We start from the raw sequence: 23,000 nt of genomic DNA, 5'->3' as shown, positions 1-23,000 counted from the left end.
ACTTTAAAGCTCCAAATACTAAGAATGCATATTGCTTCATACACACTTTTTTTTTTTCCTAGATAAAGGCAATCTGTTCAGGTTAAATTTGTAATTGTGGTTATATAGTCAAGTATTTTTCTTTTAAAAAAGGAAATGAGAAGACCTATGCTATGAAAAATAAGGAGCATCTTAAATTTAAAATAAAAAATCATTTATAAAATTCAGTATTTTAAAATATAAAAATGGAGTGAAATAAAAAAAACAATTTGAGGGAATTTGTTTATTGAGCAATAATGTTAACACTTTTTAAATATATTCACTTATGGGTTTTGTCACTGCCCTGGTCAATGGACATAATGGAAAATACTGCATGGAACTCAAGCATGGAAATAATAATTAACAAAACATCTAAGCAACAAGTATATTTTTACATTTTAAAAACTAATCCAAACAAAATAATTTGAAGCGTTTCTCTGTTCTGGAAGTCTTAAAATGTTATCTCATGTTTTATTTGAGATTTTTTTTTTTTTTTTTTTTTTTTACAAATCGACATTGTGTACAAAGGAGTTCAAATGGCCAGTAAAACTATCACCTTAAAATTATTGGCTTTAAATAACAGAGGTATAATTTGAATTCACATCAGAGCTTTCTAAAATGGCAATAGTACAAGCATATGACTTTCTCTAGTATCCAAAATCTGTTCTGGCTTTCTCTTGGCTAAGGAATAGAAAACTAGACAGCCTTTTAAAGCTGCCACAATTTCCTAGAATGCTCTGAGAAAAGTTGGCATACTTCATTTCTCTTGCTTACCTTGATAACACTGGGCTAAACAGAAGATGAGGAAATTCAAGTCAAGAGTAACTTAATAGCTAATTCTGGACCTGGAAGTTTTGGTACAGTTGATAACCATTCAGACACAGATTCTGAGAAGACAGCAGTTTTCCAAAATTAGGCCAAAAGGCCTACATTAAAAAAAACTGTCAAGAATGAGTTAAACATTAAAGTTTACCTGTTCCTAGAAGGCTATGAATAAAAACAAAATGGAAGCTGAAACACTACAGAGTTTAGAATGCATTCTCCCAAAGCAAGTTTACAGAATTTATATAGATGGATGGCCTTTTCTAAATTTCCACATGATGTTCGAAATTTTATAAGTGATTTATTCTGTCACCATATTAAGCCAATTCAATTAACTACATCTTATAGGAATCACTTCAGAAATGCCTTGAAGAAGGACAATGAAAGAAATGATAAATATGAAAAGCAACTATTCTTTGCAAAGTTCACCTCCAAACTTAGAATGTATGTTATCTATCAATATCAACTGCTCTTAAAATAGAAGACCCCTTGCATGTATAGTTATCCCATCTTATTCAGGTTTAGAATTAAGATACAAATATTAAAGAATTGCACTGTTGCTAAATATTGTCAATATTTCTTACCATTATACTTACCACTTAGACTATACCTCAACTTTTTACTTCCCTTATAATATTAAAATAATGAATAAATATGGTCCTTTAAGGTCTTCCACCTTATCTTAAGTGAAATATAAAATAAGGTAGTTTTATTTATTTGCTACAGTTGGCTTAAAATCCACTTACCAAATATGAAATAGTAAACTTTCTTAAGTTTTACCCAGAAAGCAGATGTATTCTTATCCACTCCTACTATCTACATAAAACATTTCATCATTTTATTTATAACATTTTTCTTGGAATAGTATTTTTTGTTGCACCTCAGAAAAAATCCAATCACCCACCTACATAAATTATGCTGAAATATTAACCTTTTGAAAGAGGCAAAAAGTTCTTTAGGAAAACATAAAATAACTTGAATAACAATTACCAGTGCAGAAAATGTCATTAAAAATTGAAGAGTAATAAATGCAGTTTTGCTGTATTTCATCCATTAGTAATGTAAAATGGGACAGTGAAATTTCCTAATGGAGTATGTTAAGAACAAGAACTGAAACACTGGTAACATTTCATTTGCCATCTGACACCAACATTTTCCAGGATGAAAACAGAGACATGTAGTCTCTCAGAATTTGAAATTTATAAATTCAAGAACAGAATGAAAATTCAGCTTCAACGGAAAAAGCAAAATATGGCTAGAGGTGTTCAAATTTCAAATAAAATCTCAAGGGTAAGTATGGCTGCTGTTTTCTTCCAAATAGTTATTATTCCATAAAATGTTGGCTGTGTCATAAGGAATCTCCTGTGCTTTCTATCAGTTGAAGCCTGACAAAGTACAACACATTTCCTTTGTAAATTCAACCTCAGCTGAAGTGTCGAGCAAGGCGGGCAGATCTATAGTCGGCACGAAGTTGTACAAAGGAATGAAGTATGTTCTTGTCCAGATTAGCAAGTTGTTCTCCTGAGCAGACTTGCTTTAAATTATCCGGAGCAACTACCAGAAGATTGCAAAGTGCATGCAAAGTATCAAAAAGCTGTAATACCAGCGGAATCTGAATTGAGAGAAAAAAGAAAAAAACATTGAAACAAAACAATTTCCAGTTTTATAATTCTTTTTGCTTATATACTGTCAGTCAGGACATAACAGATTAGAAGGGCAGTTCAGTAGATTAGAATGTTTATAAGTTTCTGAAGCTTTAAACTCGAAGATTTCAAAAGTTACAAAAGCTCACCGTAGTCTTTGAAAAGATTCATAGAATGTCAGTTTTCTTTAATAGCAACAATCATTTTTGTACTTTTAGGCATTAGGACTAGTTATGATTAAATAGCACTTTCCTTAAATAATCTAACCCTTATGGAAAATGAACAGAAATATATACATGAAGAAAGGACATATTTTCTTGACGTGTGACATATAAAGCATTAGCCATGGACATCAAAAAGGCCTTTTCTAAAATTAAATTTGAAGCAAAAATGCATTAATTTTGAATATATGATTGGAACAGTACTTTTTTCAGGTTGGATATGTTAGATCCATCTCACTTTAATGTAAACAAAAGTTATAAACATCATTAATCATAAGTCCAATACAAACTGACTTTTAATGGTCTCACTTATGCTCCCAAGCCTATCTGTAAGTTTGATATTTGTGTATACATACCTTGAAGTCTTTGGCACACTTCCTGTATTCAGCTACATCACAAATTGCTAACATGCCACCCATACAACTGTAGGAATATTGTTGAAGATGTTCATAAATAAGTCGATGAAAACGTACTCCAAGTTCCATCAAAACTGTATCCACATTCTTTCCATCCATGGAATTTTTAATCTTCTCTACTTGTTTCCTTACGTAAGCACAGACTTTAACACAGGCCTGTAAAATGTTTCTATACTTATTATATAGAAATGCATATTAGCTTAGCTCAAAAGAAAATACAAGCTGTTTTTCATTAATATATTCATTAATATAAAATGAAAAAAGAAAATACAAGCTATTTTTCATTAGTATAAAAAGAAAAAAAAACCTTGAGCGTACTAAGATAAACCAATGAAAATGTTAACCAAAGTATTGACAAAGCAGATATTCTTACTAGCAAATTGAATCATTTTACTCACATTAGTATACTGAATCAAAACATTGTTTTCATCTTCTGGTTTAAAATCTGTTTTCTTTTGTTCTGCAGCCAAGATATGTTTCATCTGTCCAATCATACAATTTAATGTCCTAAGGAAATAAGAACATAATATATTTGTTCCACTTGATTTACTACATATTTATTTTATTAATATTATTCACACTAAATTAAATAAAAAAGATTGGTAGACCTGAATTTTAGAAAAAGTAAATTCCAGCTCTTTACATCAAAGAGTTCTTAGTTTTATCAACTTCCTGCATAAAACAGAGAACAAAGACTCATTTGCCCAATACCTTATTTACCACATTCTTGACGATCTTAACTACCTGTCACTAATTTATTTCCTTAACAACTGAGGTTTTGCAAAGGCAAAAACACAGAATGCTTAGGAAGGTTGAAGAGAGAGGGCTTAAGAGGAACAATCTTGGAAGAGCCAGGTGAAAGGAACATGCGTCTCAATGTCTAAGGACAAGGAGGAAGATGGACAAGTGGTACTAAAGATCCAGCTGAGAAGTGACAGCATGGATATGTATTGTCACCAAATAATGTGTGAGTTCTGTCATATTCTGCAACAGCAATCAGCCACCCAGTTATAACAAAAGAGACTGCACTGATCCAGAGTTCATGATCTGTAAGGCAGTTGTGGTTGAAGGAAAGAGATTTTAGGGTACTTATGAGGGAGTTATCCAAGAGATGGGCAACATAATGAAGGAAGTAAAGCTAGAAAAAGATAACAGATTGGCAGAAAATGAAGAGCTCAAGAGCTAGAGGTCCTGGTGAGGTCAGAAAGAATTAAGGAGTTGGAGGAACAGGAGGTTGTAGAAATAGTGTGGAATTACGCAGGGTCAAGTCATTTGTTACAAGTAATAACGAGGTCCAGTGGGGTATGGCAGTGGGTAGCTAAAATGGAGAAAAGTAAATGAGTGGGTCATTCACATGGAAGTGGAAATAACCTAAGAATTAAGGTTAAAAGAAAGACTATGGGGAGACAGAAGAAGACGGTGGCATAGAGAGGAGTGGACGGAAGTGAGTCTCTCCGGAGCAACTAATAAACAACCAGGAACAACTAGTAAATGATCTGGAATAACTGCTGGGGGACAACCATGACTGTCCACACATCATGCACCAACCTGGATTGGAAGGAATGCCTGAGATCGCAGCATGGAATCTGTGAGAAGAAACTGTGGACGCAAGCCGGGAGGCCCCTCCCCCATGGCAATAAAAACTGCAAAGCCTCGCTGAAATAGAGAGCAGCACTCTCTGAACTAGCAAATATACCTCAGGCCAGCTCCAACTGGGGTTTTAATTGGCAAACGTGGACTGCTCAATGCAGGCTGTGAATCCCCAACAAGGGGACAGAGGCTTTTGGTGATGACTGACTTTGAAGAGCCAGGGGACCTCTCTGTCTCAGGAGGGGGAGCGCGGAAGACCAGATGCTATATCTGGCTAACGAGTGAAACTGAGGGCTGTGGACTGACCCTGAAAGGGGACTTTCTGTCCCTTTTTCTCTCTCTCAGCCTGAGCGGCTCAGTGGAGAAAGCCTCAGCCATTTTCAGTTTGCCGCTCTCTGACGCAGACAAGGGTGAAGATAGCAGAGTCAGAGAGACAAAGAACCTATTTCAATGCAAACAAAAATTCTTTAGGGGATGTATCTTCCCTAAGAGGAAAGAGGTGGTACCCAGCTTTACTACCTGCCTTCCATTCAGAACCAGACCCAAGGGCTTGGGGGGAAACAATCAAATCAGAAACAACTTACTTGAGAATTAAAGGGGCCACACCTCCTTACACCAGTTGGGAGCGAAAGGCTGACAGGCGCCACCTGCTGGGCAGGTTAGGAAAAGCACAGTGCCTTGAGTCCTCACAGGGTGTGTCAATCTTCTAAGGCACACCCTCAGGGAAACCTGGTGCTGAATATTTCCTCCTTCTGGGACCTGAGCCTGTTCTGGTCTGGGAAAGCTTGACTGGGGGGTAACCAAGGAAACCAGAGGTCTAGATAACAGAAAACTACAACCTACACTAAGAAAAACAAAGGTATGGCCCAGTCAAAGGAGCAAACTTATGCTTCAACTGAAATACAGGAATTGAAACAACTAATGCTAAATCAATTCAAAAAGTTTAGGGAAGATATGGCAAAAGAGATGAAGCGTGAAAGGTAAACACTGGGTGTACATAAGGTAGAAATCAAAAGTTCGAAAAAACAACTAGTAGAATCTATGGAAATGAAAGGCACAACACAAGAGACGAAAGACAACAATGGAGACATACAACAGCAGCTCTCAAGAGGCAGAAGAAAACACTTAGGAACTGGAGAACAAGACATCTGAAATCCTACAAACAAAAGAACAGATAGGGAAAAGAATGGAAAAATATGAGCAACGTCTCAGGGAATCAAGTGACAACATGAAACGCTTGAATGAACAAGTCATGGGTGTCCCAGAGGGAGAAGAGAAGGGAAAAGGGCAGAAGCAATAACAGAGGAAATAATCAATGAAAATTTCCCATCTCTTATGAAAGACATAAAATCATAGATCCAAGAAGCACAGCATACCCCAAACAGAATAGATCTGAACAGGCCTACGCCAAGACACTTAATAATCAGATTTTCAAATGTCAAAGACAAAGAGAGAATCCTGAAAGCAGCAAGAGAAAAGCAATCCATCACATACATGGGAAGCTTGATAAGACTATGTGGGGATTTCTCAGCAGAAACCATGGAGACAAGAAGGAAGTGGTGTGATATATTTAAGATACTGAAAGAGAAAAACTGCCAACCAAGAATCCTATATCCGGCAAAACTGTCCTTCAAATATGAGGGAGAGCTTAAAATATTCTCCGACAAACAGACAATGACAGAGTTTGTGAACAAGATACCTGCTCTACAGAAAATACTAAAGGAGCACTACAGACAGACAGGAAAAGAAAGGAGCAAGAGGTGTGGAGCACAATTCTGGGTGATGGTAGCACAGCAATGTAAGTACACTGAACAAAGGTGACTGTAAGTATGGTTGAAAGAGGAAGGCTAGGAGCATGTGGGACACCAGAAGGAAACAGGAAAGGTAAAGACTGGGACTGTATAACTGAGTGAAACCTACAGTGCTCAACAATTGTGATAAAATGTACAAGTATGTTTTTACACAAGGGAGAACAAGTGAATGTCAACCTTGCAAGGTGTTAAAAGTAGGGAGGTATTGTGGAGAAAATACAATCAATGCAAACTAGAGACTATAATTAACAGAAACATTGTATTATGCTTCCTTAAACGTAACAAAGGCAATATAGCAAAGCTAAATGCATATAAGAGAGGTACATAAGGGAGGGGTATGGGATTCTTGGCATTGGTAATACTGTCTGACTCTTTATTCTACTTTAGTTTAATGCTATCTTTCTTTTGTTGCTTCCCAGCTGTCATGGTTCTTTTTTTTTTTTTTGTCTCTTTCTTTTCTCTTTTTCATTTGTCTCTCTGCCTTCTTTGACTCTTCCTCCTTATACAGATAGTGGTGATGGTGGTGAATACATAAAGACATGACTAAACAGGGAACCATCAATTGTTTACTCAGGACGGAATGTATGGTGTATGAACAAAACTGTCTTAAAAAAATGGGTTGATGAAGAAAGCTTGAGGGCACTATATTGAGTGAAATTAGCCAGACGCATAAGGACAAATATTGCAGGGTCTCACTGATATGAACTAATTATAATATGTAAACCCATAGACATGAAATATAAGTTACCAGGATATAGAATGAGGCTAAAGAACGGGGAGCGGCTGCTTATTATGAGCAGAATGTTCAACTAGGTTGAACTTAAATGTTTGGAAATGGACAGAGATGACAGTAGCACATTGTGAGAATAACTAACAGTACTGAATGGTGCGTGAATGTGGTGGAAAGGGTAAGCTCAGAGTCACGTATATCACCAGAAGGAAAGCTGGAGGTTAAAAGATGGGAATGTATACAACAGTGAACTTTGTGGTGGGCAATGTCCATGATTAACTGTACAAACATTAGAAATCTCTTTCAGGAACCAGAACAAATGTGTGACACTCTAACTAAAAGTTAATAGAGGGGCATATTGGGAAAAAAATATATCTTTGCAAACTATTTACTAGAGTTAGTAGTATTTTAATGTTCTTTCATCAACAGTAATAAATGTACTATACCAATACTATGAGTCAACAATGGAGGGGAGATGGTAAGGGGTATGGGAGGATTTGAGTTTCCTTTTTTTATCTTTATTTCTTTTCTGGAGTAATGAAAATGTTCTAAAAATTGAAAAAAAATTAATTGTGGTGATGGATGCACGGCTATATGATGGTCCGGGGGCAACTGATTGTACACTTTGGATCTTTGGATAATTGCATGGCATGTGAACAATCTCAATTAAAAAAAAAAAAAAGACAGACTATGAGCCAGGTGCTTAAATCCTCAATAACAATAATATATAAATGACTGACAGATGACAGCAATAAGAAAGGGAAGATGATGGTGTACTTAGATTATGTGAACTTCAACGGCAAATGGGTTTCTGACATATTAGTAAATAAATAACTGGTGTGAAAACATCAGCAAGGTTGCAAGTGAATGGCAAGCCCACCTTCTGGCTCCATAGTAAGGGAGAATTAGAATTACACTAAAGAAACCTCAAGAGACCATTGTGCCTTCAATGTAGTAACTAATGCAAAGACTTTGAGGTTTTTAAGGAAATATGAAAGAAGTTACCTAATTTATAAAGAAGAAAACTAGGAATTATACATTTGATATATTTTTGAAAGCTTAATGTATCCAACCTCTCCATCACCCAAAAACATGGTTTTCAGGTATTCTGAGGCAAGGCAAAAAGAAATGGACTTAAGTTGTTAATATGAACAATTTAGATTAAGAAAATACATACTTCTTAGCAGTGATTACAATTTATTAAATGCTGATATATATATATATACGATGCATATGCATATATTATAACATATTAAATGAAGTTCTACATATCTGCAATCTCATGTGGTCTGGACTGAAAACTAAAGGAGAGACCACTTTCTAGGATTCTTCTAAGCATATAATTCTTTAGGAAACTAGTTTGACCAAGTGATTAATTCTACAGCATTATTATTTTTTACAGTTTTATTTTTCTTCCATTTATTATCACATACTCCATGGGAGTTCTCAACTTTAGTGCCAAGATCAGTTGGGGGGAGGGGGTGAGTTGCAAGCAATTTATCACTACTAATAAAGTAAAACTTATCTACTTTTTCATAAATTTGAATGGATTCCAGGTTATCCTTATTACAGCCAGCACACTCACTAACTTACATTCAAGTATGATTTCTTGAGTAGAAGAGAAAGGAGCAGAATTATAGCAAATAAAGATTTTTAAAACCTTATTAACATGGGCTTTAGAGTTATAGAGTCCCAGTTACACTACACTACACTACTACAAGCTCTGTGATCTTGAGCAAAGTAACTTCTTTAAGCCTCTATTTCCACAAACTATAAAATGGAAATTGCAGTCCCTACCTAATAAATGAAATAACAGATAAAGGTCCTACAATGTTCCTGGCACATAGTAAGTACTTGACAAATGGTAGCTGTTATCGTCATCAATAAACATAATCCCAGGAGAGTGTGTTGCACATTTCACTACCATCTCAAAAATGATACAGACCCACTACTCTTTACTACAAACAGGTAATTTACCACAATAAGCATTACAAAATTTTTGAATGTAAAGTTTGCACCCCTTAATAGAAGTTATTGTTAGAGAATATCATTATTCCTTTAAAGCATTTCATACTCAAGTCTTCAAATTCTAAATAAAAATGAAATCCTCTAACTACATGTCATTTTAACAAGTCTGTGTGTGTTTATTAGAGTGTGTGTTGTGTGTGTAAGAGAGACTGTGTGCATGTAGGGATGCTTATAGAAAGAGGTTTTCAATTGAATATGGTTTAAGAGTATATCTAAACACACTGGCTTCCTAAAATAATAAACTTAGGATTCAATAAAAATAATATTCTAATAAGGAATGAAAGCAATACGTAAAAATGAAATCAGATGTTACAACAGGATGATGGAATTAAGATAAATTTTTTTAAAAAATTACTTTAATGCTGCTTTGATAATATTTTTACAATTAAAAAAAAAAAAAATCCAGGAGAGAAAAAATAAAGCTAGCACTTGCCTATCAATGCCAGTATCCAATTTCATCTCCATTTGTTCAATTATTTCTTTTTTCTTCTGAAGGCATTCAGATAACTTGGGAGAAGAGCTATTGAATATTTAAAGGGGGAAAAACACATTATTAACAATCTCGTAATTTCCAGAAGTTTTCCAGATATACACATGTATGTTATATGCATTTATATATACAGTACACATATATTATAAATGTACATTATTCCACCCAAATCTAAGAAGCACATAAACAGTAAGCTAATTATTTAGTATTCACTATACTCAATTCATTATAATAGTCACACTAAGAAGAATGAACATATTAAAAGAGAAGAGGAAGATTTAGATTCGTTATTCTCATCTTTGAGGAGACATCCCTTAAGAATACAAACATTTGTTTTGAATATTTGGAATTATTTGGTTTCCTTTATAACTAAACATCTAGTTTAACAGTAAGAAAAGTCACAGGATGTCAACATGTTCTTAACAATATAGTTAATCATGCAAATTAAAATTCTAAAGCTAACATCCAATCCAGCTGTATTTAGGTTTTCCAAATTAAAAAAAAAAAAAACAAAAAAACCTGACAATCATATTTACCTTCTGAATGCTACCCAAATGTCAAAGACAACCAAAGTATTAGTTATGTGAATTCTTTGCAATGTGGCATAACTGCTCTGTAAAAAGATTTCCTTTTAAAGGTGATTCAGGAATTACAAGTGTTCTGTAAGTGTCTTTGATAGTTTCTTGACATATTTATAATAAATATCTTTTATATGAATATTTTCCCTCTGTATATGCTAAACATACAATTTTAAATCGTTAAACCTTATTTAATCTTCATGTTTTGAAGGTTCATATAAATTCATATGAAAACATAATCTAAGACTCACTCAGTGCCCTATCAAACTCAATTCTATCAATCTCATAAAATTTTTGTCATGTCTTTATAGTGTAACAAATAGGTACAAGTGGACACTGGATGACTGGTGGATCATTTTATGGAAGTCAAATGTGCTTAGTTTCTGAGCTGGAGATACTCTTTCACATCAGATTCAGGTTTATAATTGACTCAGTCAAATACACCAAAATAAATACCATAGTAGCAAGAGGAGATGGAAAGGGAAGGGAGAAGGAGAAGGAATTTTACTTTTTATTACATACTCTCCTGTTCTGTTTGAATTTTTATAAACATGTATCACATTTTATAAATTAACAAATGATATACAGTATAAATCTTATGTTATAATATTCATTGAAATACCAGTGAAAATCATTGACTAACCTTATTAGTGGCATAAGGTGATCATTAAACTGCTTGTCAAAAAGATGAAAAATAGTATTGGCCTGCTGCACAACATCCAAAAAATAGAGATTTGCATTCCTAGAATCTGAAGAAGGAATTCCTAAAATTGGAAGATACAATATGCTAGAATCATACTGGAAGAAATCCATCTTGCAACAGAAAAAGGATGTGGTTTTATGCATATAACACGAATAAAAATACTGTTGTTTTAATAAATCAGCAAGGATTTTGTGTGTGTGTGTGAACAGAAGAGGAAAATAAAGCTTGTTAATAATACTTACTAAGAATACATCCAAAGTTATTTTTATACCCAAATCTTTACCAACTATGCAGTTTTCATGATTTACCAAGTAAAAAAGACTAAAGTATGGACCGTCTTGGACTTGACCTTATCCTTCACCTTTCCCCCCATTCTATGGTGTCCCAATTATTCACATGAACCATCAATATACTTCTACCATTATTCTTATAATCAGGCCTCATTATTTCTGCTAACAGTTAAAATCTGTTTTTTAATTGGTCTTCTTGGTTCAAGTCTTTTTACCCTTTATCTCATATATACTTTTGCCATAGTAATGTGCCTAAACTTAGCCTTAAACTTTTCATTCATCATATCTCCACTCGTCTTCTCATTATCTACAGAATAAATTCTGGATTTTCAAATCACTCCACATTCTGACTCCCAAAAAGGTCAGCTGACCTTTCTAGATTTCAGTTTCTTCCTTTAGTTCTAGATATTTGTTTCTGGTCAAAATTACAAGACACAAGAAACTAGAAAAAATATGCCCAACAAATGAGAAAATAAAAGTTTATTAGTATAGAGTTCCTCTAAAGGATGATGATTTTTGAAAAGTTTTAAAAATTGCAAAGAAAGGTGTTTTTCCCCCCACAAAAGACAAAATCACCAACTAGTAAGAAAACTAGAAACTCCAACACAGGAACTTACAAGACAAAAAATAAACTCAGTACACACACAGAAAACAATAATCCTTGTTATTAACAAAAGAAATGAAACTTCTTGACCACTAAATTATTAAAGTTTTTAGAGAATATCAATGATGTGCAGAAAACTGGCACACATATACATGCTAGTAGCCATGTAAATTGATGGGAGTGGGGGGACTTTTAGGAAAAAAGTTTATATGTATCAAAATTAAAAGCAAAAAATGGGCAAAATACTTTGACATGATAATTTTATTTCTGGGATTTTATGCAAAGCAAATAATTCAAAATAAGGAGAGCACTCTAAGCTCTATAAAAATGTTCACTGCAGCATTATTTGTATTACTAAAAACCTGAAAAGATCCAAGATGTCTAATAATAGGGGATGGGTACTAACTAAATGGCTGCATGAAAAATGCTCATGACTATAAGGGAATGCTCCATCGTACAAGGAAATTTCAAATTGAGAATGCTGTTAAAATGAAGATATTAGGTTTCCATACTAACTAAATTAACAAATCCTTCATACCACACAGATCCAAATTCATGTTAGTTACTATTTTGTTCATTATCTTCTTAATATCTTTGAGGTGAGTACTATTCTAGTCCAAATTACATGTTATACACCATCAAGTCATTTGCAAATGGCAAATGTTAAATACTTGATATCAACAGTGTGCTGTAGTCAAGTTTAAAAAAAAAAAAAAAGCAGGATACAAATGCCTAGCTACACCATGAGAACAACTATGTAAAAAAAACTAGGTAAGAATAAACCACAGTTGAGCCAAGGTGATGAAATTATAGGTAATTTTGCTTCAATGTTTAAAACCTTATGGAATGATGTTATACACACAGTTAACAAGGATTTTCTGAGCATCTACTATGTGCTTTTTAGGTGTTAGAATATAATGATAAGACAGAAAAGATTCCCATCCTCATGAGTTTACATGCAATTCTCTCTACCCTGTCTCCAAATATTCAGTTTACTCCTTCTCTTTATTCAGATCTCTGGTTTGTGGGTCTCAGAAAGGCCTTCTCTGACCACCCTTTCTTAAAAAGCCCTCTGTCTCTGAACTCTTTGCCCACATCCCTATTTCCACTCTGTTCCCTTATAAAGATTTACTGTTCTTCACTGCACTTTTTATTCATTTGCTTATTGTCAATCTCTTCCAAAATAACGTAAGTTTCTTGAGTGCAGAGTAGGCACTTAATAATATTTATTGAATGAATAAATTCTGCTAAGTGTGGGCAGACAATTAACAGATAAAAATTTTACACTTGATAAGTGCTATAAAAAAGTTAATTCAGTGATGAGATAATGAATAAATGCGCTGAAAGAGGAAGGCTACTTTAGCTAGACTGGTCAGCAAAGGCCTCTCTGAGAAGGTGACATCTGAGTTGAGATTAAAAATCTGAAATGTCAGCCATGATAGGAGCTGAGGAAAAAGTCTGGGATAGGGAAATACCAAGTGCAAAGAATCTGAGTGAAAAAAAAGAATGAAGGTCAGAGTGGCTGGGGCCTTGAAGGAAAATGTAATATGAGATAAAGATGAATACATAAGAGGGCAGATCACATAGGGCCCTGTAATCCAAGCTTCTGTAAAGTTTTCTTGTTTTCCCTTTTAGGTAAAATGGGAAGTCACTAAAGGGACTTAAATGAACATGTGATTGTTAAGTCATGTGCATCATCTTGGCTAGACTTACAGAACCCAGTTACTTAATCAAACACTAATCTAGGTGTTGCTGTGAAGGTATTTTGTAAATGTTATTAACATCCACAATCAGCTGAAGGCCTGAAAAACTGAGGTTTCCCAGAGAAGAAAAGCTGCTTCAAGACTGCAGCATCAACTCTTGCCCAAGTGTCTAGCCTGCTGGCCTACCCTATGGATTTTGGACTTGCTGGCCCCCACAATCTTGTGAGTCAATTCCTTCAAATAAATCTGTATATGTGTATATGTAAGTATATATCTATATGTGTGTGGGCATGTGTGTATACTCTCCTACTGGTTCAATTTCTCTGGAGAACCCTGACTGATAATAAGAGAGTGATAAACTAGTTGTTGTATGGCATCAGTAATTTGAGGAGGCAAGAATGGACATAGAGAAATCAGTTAGGAGTGGAGAAAGAAGACAATGTTTAAAGTAGTGTTGACGTCAGTGGAAATGATGAAAAGTAGATGAATTCAAGTTATGTTTAGAAGTATACTGACAGAATTTGCGGATGATTAAGTTATCAACGTTGATGAAGATGAAGAATTAAGGCAACTCACGGGTTTTGAGCTTGAGCAACTAGCAGATGGTAAGGCCTTTTAATGAGGCATGGAAGAAATGGAGAGGAATAGGTTTAGGGGGAAGATAAAGAATTTTATTCTGGATATGTTATATTTGAGATGTGCACTGACCATACAGGTGGAGAGATCAAGTGTGCAATTAGATTAATGAGACTGGAACTCAGGTAAGAGGTCATTATTATCCTATTAATACCAGCAAAACCCAAAAGACAAAAGCAAAAGAAAATTTTAAACATGAATCTATTTCTTTCTAGATTTATTTTGAATATTTTCTTTTTCCTTTCTACACCTTACAACTTAATTCTCCCAACCAGAATTGCTCTAGCTTTCATTTCTGCTTCCTTAACATTTCATGAGCTACAGAATTATATATTCCACCATACACTGCAGTAACTTATGTAGCCTACCCGGTTCTGCTGAGTGTAAACAATACAGGGAATTGCATCTTTGCATAGCTTTCCGTACCTGGCAAATCCTTGTTACAGCTCAAAAAGCATTATTCGTTACAAAGAAATGAATTCTATGTAGCTTTATCTAGAACAACATTATGCCAATAGTCGAACCAAGCAGGATAAAAGGAATTGGACAGAAAGTGTAACAAAAATATACTTACCAGCAAGTCCTGTTTCCAAAGCATAATCAATATGTTCAATACATAAAAATTCCACAAGAATGGTAAAAATTCTAAAGGCATTCCTTGGTAAATCAGAAGGATCAGAGAGCTTTAAAAACACAAAACACATGCATCACTCCTCAAGTCCACCTTTTAAAAAGGCCAATATTTTTTAGCAATCAGTTTTGAATAAACCATAGTACTTCAGGTATCAAAATGATAAAACATCTCTCTCATACACACATAGTTATAATGCTTTATATTTGTCCACAACTCTCTTGGCTTAGCTTAGATGTTTTCCAAATTTGTATTGCAATTCATTAGTGGATTGTGACATGAAAGAGAGAGAAAAGACAAAACCAATAAAAAATAAAGAGTAATAACACAATAAAGGTAAATACATTTCATCAAATTTATATATACACACACACTATATATACACACATATACATACATATAATACTGGGTTGCTATGTAAAATGTATTTCTTATTATGGATTATGGCCAAAAAGGTTTGAGAGCCAGTGAACAAGGGCTAGCAAAACTCAGAACAAAAAGATGCTTTATTTTATTAGGGGTTTGGAGTAGGTAAATCAGTAGGAGAGGTACTATAAAATACAACAGGATCAAATCCCAGCTTCATCACTTCCTGATTGAGTGACATATGATGTATTTTTTAACCCCAACAAGTCTTAATTCCTTCACCTGTAATATGGGAATAATATTAACAGAACTTACCTCTTAGAATTGAGGTGAGAATAAAATATGAAAATGCACGTGAAGTGTTTTTAACAGTTTGGCACACAGTAATCACACAAGAAATGTTTTTATGCTGTTGCTGCTGATTAACTAGCTACTCAGTACAAGAATTACTAGTAGTTATGCTGAGATAATGATATCCTCCTTAAAAGTTATTCTCGAAGTTAATGTGGAGGCGGGGCAAGATGGCGGATTGGTGAGCTGTATGTTTTAGTTACTCCTCCAAGAAAGTAGGTAGAAAGCCAGGAACTGCGTGGATTGGACACCACAGAGCAATCTGACTTTGGGCATACTTCATACAACACTCATGAACACATCAAACTGCTGAGATCAGCGAAATCTGTAAGTTTTTGCGGCCAGGGGACCCGCGCCCCTCCCTACAAGACTCAGTCCCATGGGAGGAGGGGCCGTCAGCACTGGGAAGGAGAAGGGAGAACTGTAGTGGCAGCTCTTATCGGAAACTCATTCTACTAATCCAAATTCCAACCATAGACAGACTGAGACCAGACACCAGAGAATCTGAGAGAAGCCAGGCCAGCAGAGAGGAAACAGGCATAGCAAAAAACAGCAAGAAAAACTCCAAAATAAAAGCGGAGGATTTTTGGAGTTCTGGTGAACATAGAAAGGGGAAGGGCAGAGCTCAGGCCCTGAGGCTCACGTGTAAACCCCACAGAAAAACTGATCTCTCTGCCCCCTGGATCTTTCCTTAATGGCCCTAATTGCTTTGTCTCTTAGCATTTCAATAACCCATTAGATCTGAGAGGAGGGCCTTTTTTTTTTTTTTTTTTTCTGTTTCTAAAACAATTACTCTAAGAAGCCCAATACAGAAAGCCTCAAGGCTTGCAATTTGGGCAGGTCAAGACAAGAGCAGAACTAAGAGAGCTCTGAGACAAAAGGCAATAATCCAGTGGCTGAGAAAATTCACTAAACACCACAACTTCCCATGAAAAGGAGGGTGTCTGCTCACAGCCATCATCCTGGTGGACAGGAAACACTCCTGCCCGTAGCCACCACCAAAGCCCAGAGCTGCCCCAGACAACCCAGTGTGACGGAAGTGCTTCAAATAACACGCACCCAACACAAAACTGGGCGTAGACATTAGCCTGCCCTGCACCCTCAGCTAGTTGTCCCAGAGTTGGGAAGGTGGAGCAGTGTGAATTAACAAAGCCCCATTCAGCCATCATTTCAGCAGACTGGGAGCCTCCCTACACAGCCCAGCAGCTCAGAACCGCCCTGGGGGGACGGCACTCACCTGTGACATAGCACAGTCATCCCTCAACAGAGGATCAGGGGGTGCACGGCCTGGAAGAGGGACCCACTAGCAAGTCTCAGGAGCCATACGCCAATATCAAGAACTTGTGGGTCAGTGGCAGAGACAAACTGTGGCAGGACTGAACTGAAGGATTAGACTATTGCAGCAGCTTTAAAACTCCAGGATCACCAGGGAGATTTGATTGTTAGAGCCACCCCCCCTCCCTGACTGCCCAGAAACACGCCCCATATACAGGGCGGGCAACACCAACTACACACGCAAGCTTTGTACACCAAATGGACCCCACAAGACTCACTCCCCCACTCACCACACAGGCAAAGCAGGTGAGAACTGGCTTGTGGAGAACAAGTGGCTCGTGGATGCCACCTACTGGTTAGTTAGAGAAAGTGTAGTCCATGAAGCTGTAGATCTGATAAATTAGAGATAAGGACTTCACTTGGTCCTGGGGGGGAAATTTATAGCACTAAACGCATATATTATTGGTACTGAGAGGGAAATTTATTATTGGTACTGAGGGTGAAATTTATAGCACTAAACACACATATTAAAAAGGAAGAAAGAGCCAAAATCAAAGAACTAATGGATCAACTAAATAAGCTAGAAAATAAACAGCAAACCAATCCTAAACCAAGTAGAAGAAAAGAAATAACAAGGATCAAACCAGAAATAAATGACATAGAGAACAAAAACACAATAGAGAGGATAAATATCACCAAAAGTTGGTTCTTTGAGAAGATCAACAAGATTGACAAGCCCCTAGCTAGACTGACAAAATCAAAAAGAGAGAAGACCCTTATAAACAAAACAATGAATGAAAAGGGTGACATAATTGCAGATCCCGAAGAAATTAAAAAAATTATAAGACGATACTATGAACACTGTATGGCAACAAACTGGATAATGTAGAGGAAATGGACAATTTCCTGGAAACATGTGAACAACCTAGACTGACTAGAGAAGAAATAGAAGACCTCAACCAACTCATCACAAGCAAAGAGATCCAATCAATCATCAAAAATCTTCCCACAAACAAATGTCCAGGGCCAGATGGCTTCACAGGGGAATTTTACCAAACTTTCCAGAAGCAACTGACACCAATCTTACTTAAACACTTTCAAAACATTGAAGAAAATGGAACACTACCTAACTCATTTTATGGAACTAACATCAATCTAATACCAAAACCAGGCAAAGATGCTACAAAAAAGGAAAACCACCGGCCAATCTCCCTAATGAACATAGACGCAAAAATCCTAAACAAAATATTTGCAAATTGAATCCAAAGACACATTAAAAAAATCATACACCATGACCAAGTGGGGTTCATTCCAGGCATGCAAGGATGGTTCAACATAAGAAAATCAATCAATGTATTACAACACATTAACAATTTGAAAGGGAAAAATCAAGTGATCATCTCAATAGATGCTGAAAAGCATGTGACAAAATCCAACATCAGTTTTTGATAAAAACACTTCAAAAGGTAGGAATTGAAGGAAACTTCCTCAATATGATAAAGAGCATATATGAAAAACCCACAGCCAGCATACTATTCAATGGTGAGAGACTGAAAGCCTTCCCTCTAAGATCAGGAACAAGACAAGGATGCCCTCTATCACCACTGTTATTCAACATTGTGCTGGAAGTGCTAGCCAGGGCAATCCGGCAAGACAAAGAAATAAAAGGCATCCAAATTGGAAAAGAAGTAAAAAAACTGTCATTGTTTGCAGATGATATGATCTTATATCTGGAAAACCCTGAGAAATCGACGATATAGCTACTAGAGCTAATAAACAAATTTAGCAAAGTAGCGGGATACAAGATTAATGCACATTAGTCAGTAATGCTTCTATATGATAGAAATGAACAAACTGAAGAGACACTCAAGAAAAAGATACCGTTTTCAATAGCAACTAAAAAAATCAAGTACCTAGGAATAAACTTAACCAAAGATGTAAAAGACCTATACAAAGAAAACTACATAACTCTACTAAAAGAAATAGAAGGGGACCTTAAAAGATGGAAAAATATTCCATGTTCATGGATAGGAAGGCTAAATGTCATTAAGAAGTCAATTCTACCCAAACTCATCTACAGATTCAATGCAATCCCAATCAAAATTCCAACAACCTACTTTGCAGACTTGGAAAAGCTAGTTATCAAATTTATTTGGAAAGGGACGATGCCTTGAATTGCTAAAGACACTCTAAAAAAGAAAAACGAACTGGGAGGACTTACACTCCCTGACTCTGAAGCTTATTATAAAGCCACAGTTGTCAAAACAGCATGGTACTGGCACAAAGATAGACATATAGATCAATGAAATCGGATTGAGAACTCGGAGATAGACACCCAGATCTATGGCTGAGTGATCTTTGATAAGGCCCCCAAAGTCACTGAACTGGGTCATAATGGTCTTTTCAACAAATGGGGCTGGGAGAGTTGGCTATCCATATCCAAAAGAATGAAAGAGGACCCCTACCTCACACCCTACACAAAAATTAACTCAGAATGGACCAAAGATCTCAATATAAAAGAAAGTACCATAAAACTCCTAGAAGATAATGTAGGAAAACATCTTCAAGACCTTGTATTAGGCGGACACTTCCTAGACTTTACAACCAAAGCACAAGCAACAAAAGAAAAAATAGATAAATGGGAACTCCTCAAGCTTAGAAGTTTCTGTACCTCAAAGGAATTTCTCAAAAAGGTAAAGAGACTGCCAACTCAATGGGAAAAAAATGTTTGGAAACCATGTATCTGACAAAAGACTGATATCTTGCATATATAAAGAAATCCTACAACTCAATGACAATAGTACGGACAGCCCAATTATAAAATGGGCAAAAGATATGAAAAGACAGTTCTCTGAAGAGGAAATACAAATGGCCAAGAAACACATGAAAAAATGTTCCGCTTCACTAGCTGCTAGAGAGATGCAAATTAAGACCACAATGAGATACCATCTAACACCGATTAGAATGGCTGCCATTAAACAAACAGGAAACTACAAATGCTGGAGGGGATGTGGAGAAATTGGGACTCTTATTCATTGTTGGTGGGACTGTATAATGGTTCAGCCACTCTGGAAGTCAGTCTGGCAGTTCCTTAGAAAACTAGATATAGAGTTACCGTTTGACCCAGCGATTGCACTTCTCGGTATATACCCGGAAGATCGGAAAGCAGTGACACGAACAGATATCTGCACGCCAATGTTCATAGCAGCATCATTCACAACTGCCAAGAGATGGAAACTACCCAAATGTCCTTCAACAGATGAGTGGATAAATAAAATGTGGTATATACACACGATGGAATACTACACGCCAGTAAGAAGGAATGATCTCGTGAAACATATGACAACATGGATGAACCTTAAAGACATAATGCTGAGCAAAATAAGCCAGGCACAAAAAGAGAAATATTATATGCTACCACTGATGTGAACTTTGAAAAATGTAAAACAAATGGTTTATAATGTAGAATGTAGGCAAACTAGCAATAGAGAGCAATTAAGGAAGGGGGAACAATAATCCAAGAAGAACAGATAAGCTATTGTGGGTAAATTTAACGTTCTGGGAATGCCCAGGAATGACTATGGTCTGTTAATTTCTGATGGGTATAGTAGGAACAAGTTCACAGAAATGTTGCTATATTAGGTAACTTTCTTGGGGTAGAGTAGGAACATGTTGTAAATAAAGTAGTTATCTTAGGTTAATTGTCTTTTTCTTACTCCCCTGTTATGGTCTCTTTGAAATGTTCTTTTATTGTATGTTTTTTTAATTATTTTTTTTAATGTTTTTAATGTTTTTGTTTTTCATACAGTTGATTTAAAAAAAAAAAAGTTAAAAAAAAACAAGGAAAAAAATATGTAGAGCCCCCTTTAGGAGCCTGTGGAGAATGCAGGGGTATTGGCCTACCCCACCTTGATGGTTTCTAACATGACCACAGACATAGGGGACTGGTGGTTTGATGGGTTGAGCCCTCTACCACAGGTTTTACCCTTGGGGAGACTGTTGCTGCAAAGGAGAGGCTAGGCCTCCCTATAATTGTGCCTAAGAGTCTCCTCCCGAATCCCTCTTTGTTGCTCAGATATGGCCCTCTCTCTCTATCTAAGCCAACTTGAAATGGGAAATCACTGCCCTTCCCTCTACATGCAATCAGAAACCCAGGGGAGTGAATCTCCCTGGCAACATGGAATATAACTCCCAGGAAGGAATGCAGACCTGGCTTCGTGGAATGGAGAACATCTTCTTGACCAAAAGGGGGATGTGAAAGGAAATGAAATAAGCTTCAGTGGCAGAGAGATTCCAAAAGGAGCCGAGAGGTCACTCTGGTGGGCACTCTTACGCACAATTTAGACAACCCTTTTTAGGTTCTAAAGAATTAGGGTAGCTGGTGGTGGATACCTGAAACTATCAAACTACAACCCAGAACCCATGAATCTCGAAGACAATTGTATAAAAATGTAGCTTATGAGTGGTGGCAATGGGATTGGGAAAGCCGTAAGGACCACACTCCCCTTTGTCTAGTTTATAGATGGATGAGTAGAAAAATAGGGGAAGGAAACAAACAAACAGACAAAGGTACCCAGTGTTCTTTTTTACTTCAATTGCTCTTTTTCACTTTTATTATTATTCTTGTTATTTTTGTGTGTGTGCTAATGAAGGTGTCAGGGATTGATTTAGGGGATGAATGTACAACTATGCAATGGTACTGTGAACAATCAAATGTAAGATTTGTTTTGTATGACTGTGTGGTATGTGAATATATCTCAATAAAATGAAGATTAAAAAAATGTGTCAGAAAAATAAACACATGAATTTTAGCAATCAAAAAAAAATAAAGGACATGAAGAAGAACATGGCACAGAATAAGGACATAAGATTGCAAGAGTAAATCCAACATAGCTGATCTTTGGACATACGACTGTTGGCCCCCTTACCCAGCCTCTGGATACTCTAACAAGCTTAGCGAAGGTTTGAACCTCAGCTCCTAGGGAGCGCACCGAGAAGAAGGGGGGAAACCCCCAAAAAACTCGCAATGGATCTCCAGGGATACGATAGATAAAAGAAATGTCCAATTTAAGACTCATTTGTGTCCCGAAGGGGAAGGAAGGGTAAAGGTCTAGAAAGAGTATTCAAAGAAATTGTTGGGGAAAACTTCCCAAACCTTCTACACAATATAAATACACAAAGCATAAATGCCCAGTGAACTCCAAATAGAATAAATCCAAATAAACCCACTCCAAGACATATTCTGATCACACTGTCAAATACTGAAGAGGAGGAACAAGTTCTGAAAGCAGCAAGAGAAAAGCAATTCACCACCTACAAAGGAAACAAACATAAGACTTAATTTGTGACTACTCAGCGGCCACCATGGAGGTGAGAAGGCAGTGGCATGACATATTTAAAATTCTGAGAGAGAAAAATTTCCTACCAAGAATACTTTATCCAGCAAAACTCTCCTTCAAATTTGAGGGAGAGCTTAAATTTTTCACAAACAAATGCTGAGAGACTTTGCCAATAAAAGACGTGCCCTACTTCAGATACTAAAGGAGCCCTACCAACAGAGAAACAAAGAAAGGAGAGATATAGAGAATTTTAACAGACATATATAGAACCTTACATCCCAAATCACCAGGACACACATTTTTCTCTAGTGATCACGAATCTTTCTCCAGAATAGACCATATGCTGGGACATAAAACAAGCCTCAATAAATTAAAAAAAAAAAAAAACAACAACAAACAATTGAATATATTCAAAGCACATTCTCTGACCACAATGGAATATGAATAGAAGTCAATAATTTTTGATTTGTAACGCCACTATTTACTTCCTACAGGATATAAAATACATAAACTCTAACGACAAATCAGTGGTTTTGGAATCAATGTAAAACATGTCATTTTTGACAAGAACTACAAAAGGCAGGGGATTGGAGGAGAATAGGAACATAGTTTATGGGTCCTATTGAAGTTAAGTCGGTATCAAAGAACACCAAGATTATTATGGATTTAAGAGGTTAAATTTAAGCCCCACAGTAAACACAAAGAAATTATCAGAGAATACGACCATAGAGATGAAAAGTATAGTATGGGTTATG

General features: G+C 36.1%; 1 protein-coding gene across 1 annotated transcript in view; it reads right to left on the bottom strand.

The window, feature by feature from the left end:
• Positions 1 to 450: 450 nt before the first annotated feature.
• EXOC5 (exocyst complex component 5) overlaps positions 451 to 23,000 on the bottom strand; it is a 73,555-nt gene continuing 51,005 nt past the window's right edge. The window contains exons 13-18 of the mRNA XM_037832635.1: positions 14,858 to 14,966; positions 10,991 to 11,111; positions 9,713 to 9,799; positions 3,519 to 3,627; positions 3,061 to 3,276; positions 451 to 2,452 (exon numbers count right to left, since the gene is read on the bottom strand). Coding sequence (XP_037688563.1) covers positions 2,264 to 2,452; positions 3,061 to 3,276; positions 3,519 to 3,627; positions 9,713 to 9,799; positions 10,991 to 11,111; positions 14,858 to 14,966 — 831 coding nt within the window. The 3' untranslated portion in view covers positions 451 to 2,263. The remainder of the gene's footprint in view (positions 2,453 to 3,060; positions 3,277 to 3,518; positions 3,628 to 9,712; positions 9,800 to 10,990; positions 11,112 to 14,857; positions 14,967 to 23,000) is intronic.

Source organism: Choloepus didactylus, chromosome 4 (assembly GCF_015220235.1).
Source record: "Choloepus didactylus isolate mChoDid1 chromosome 4, mChoDid1.pri, whole genome shotgun sequence".
In the NCBI taxonomy this organism is placed as follows: domain Eukaryota; kingdom Metazoa; phylum Chordata; class Mammalia; order Pilosa; family Megalonychidae; genus Choloepus; species Choloepus didactylus.
This window is presented reverse-complemented; position numbering and strand designations above follow the sequence as displayed.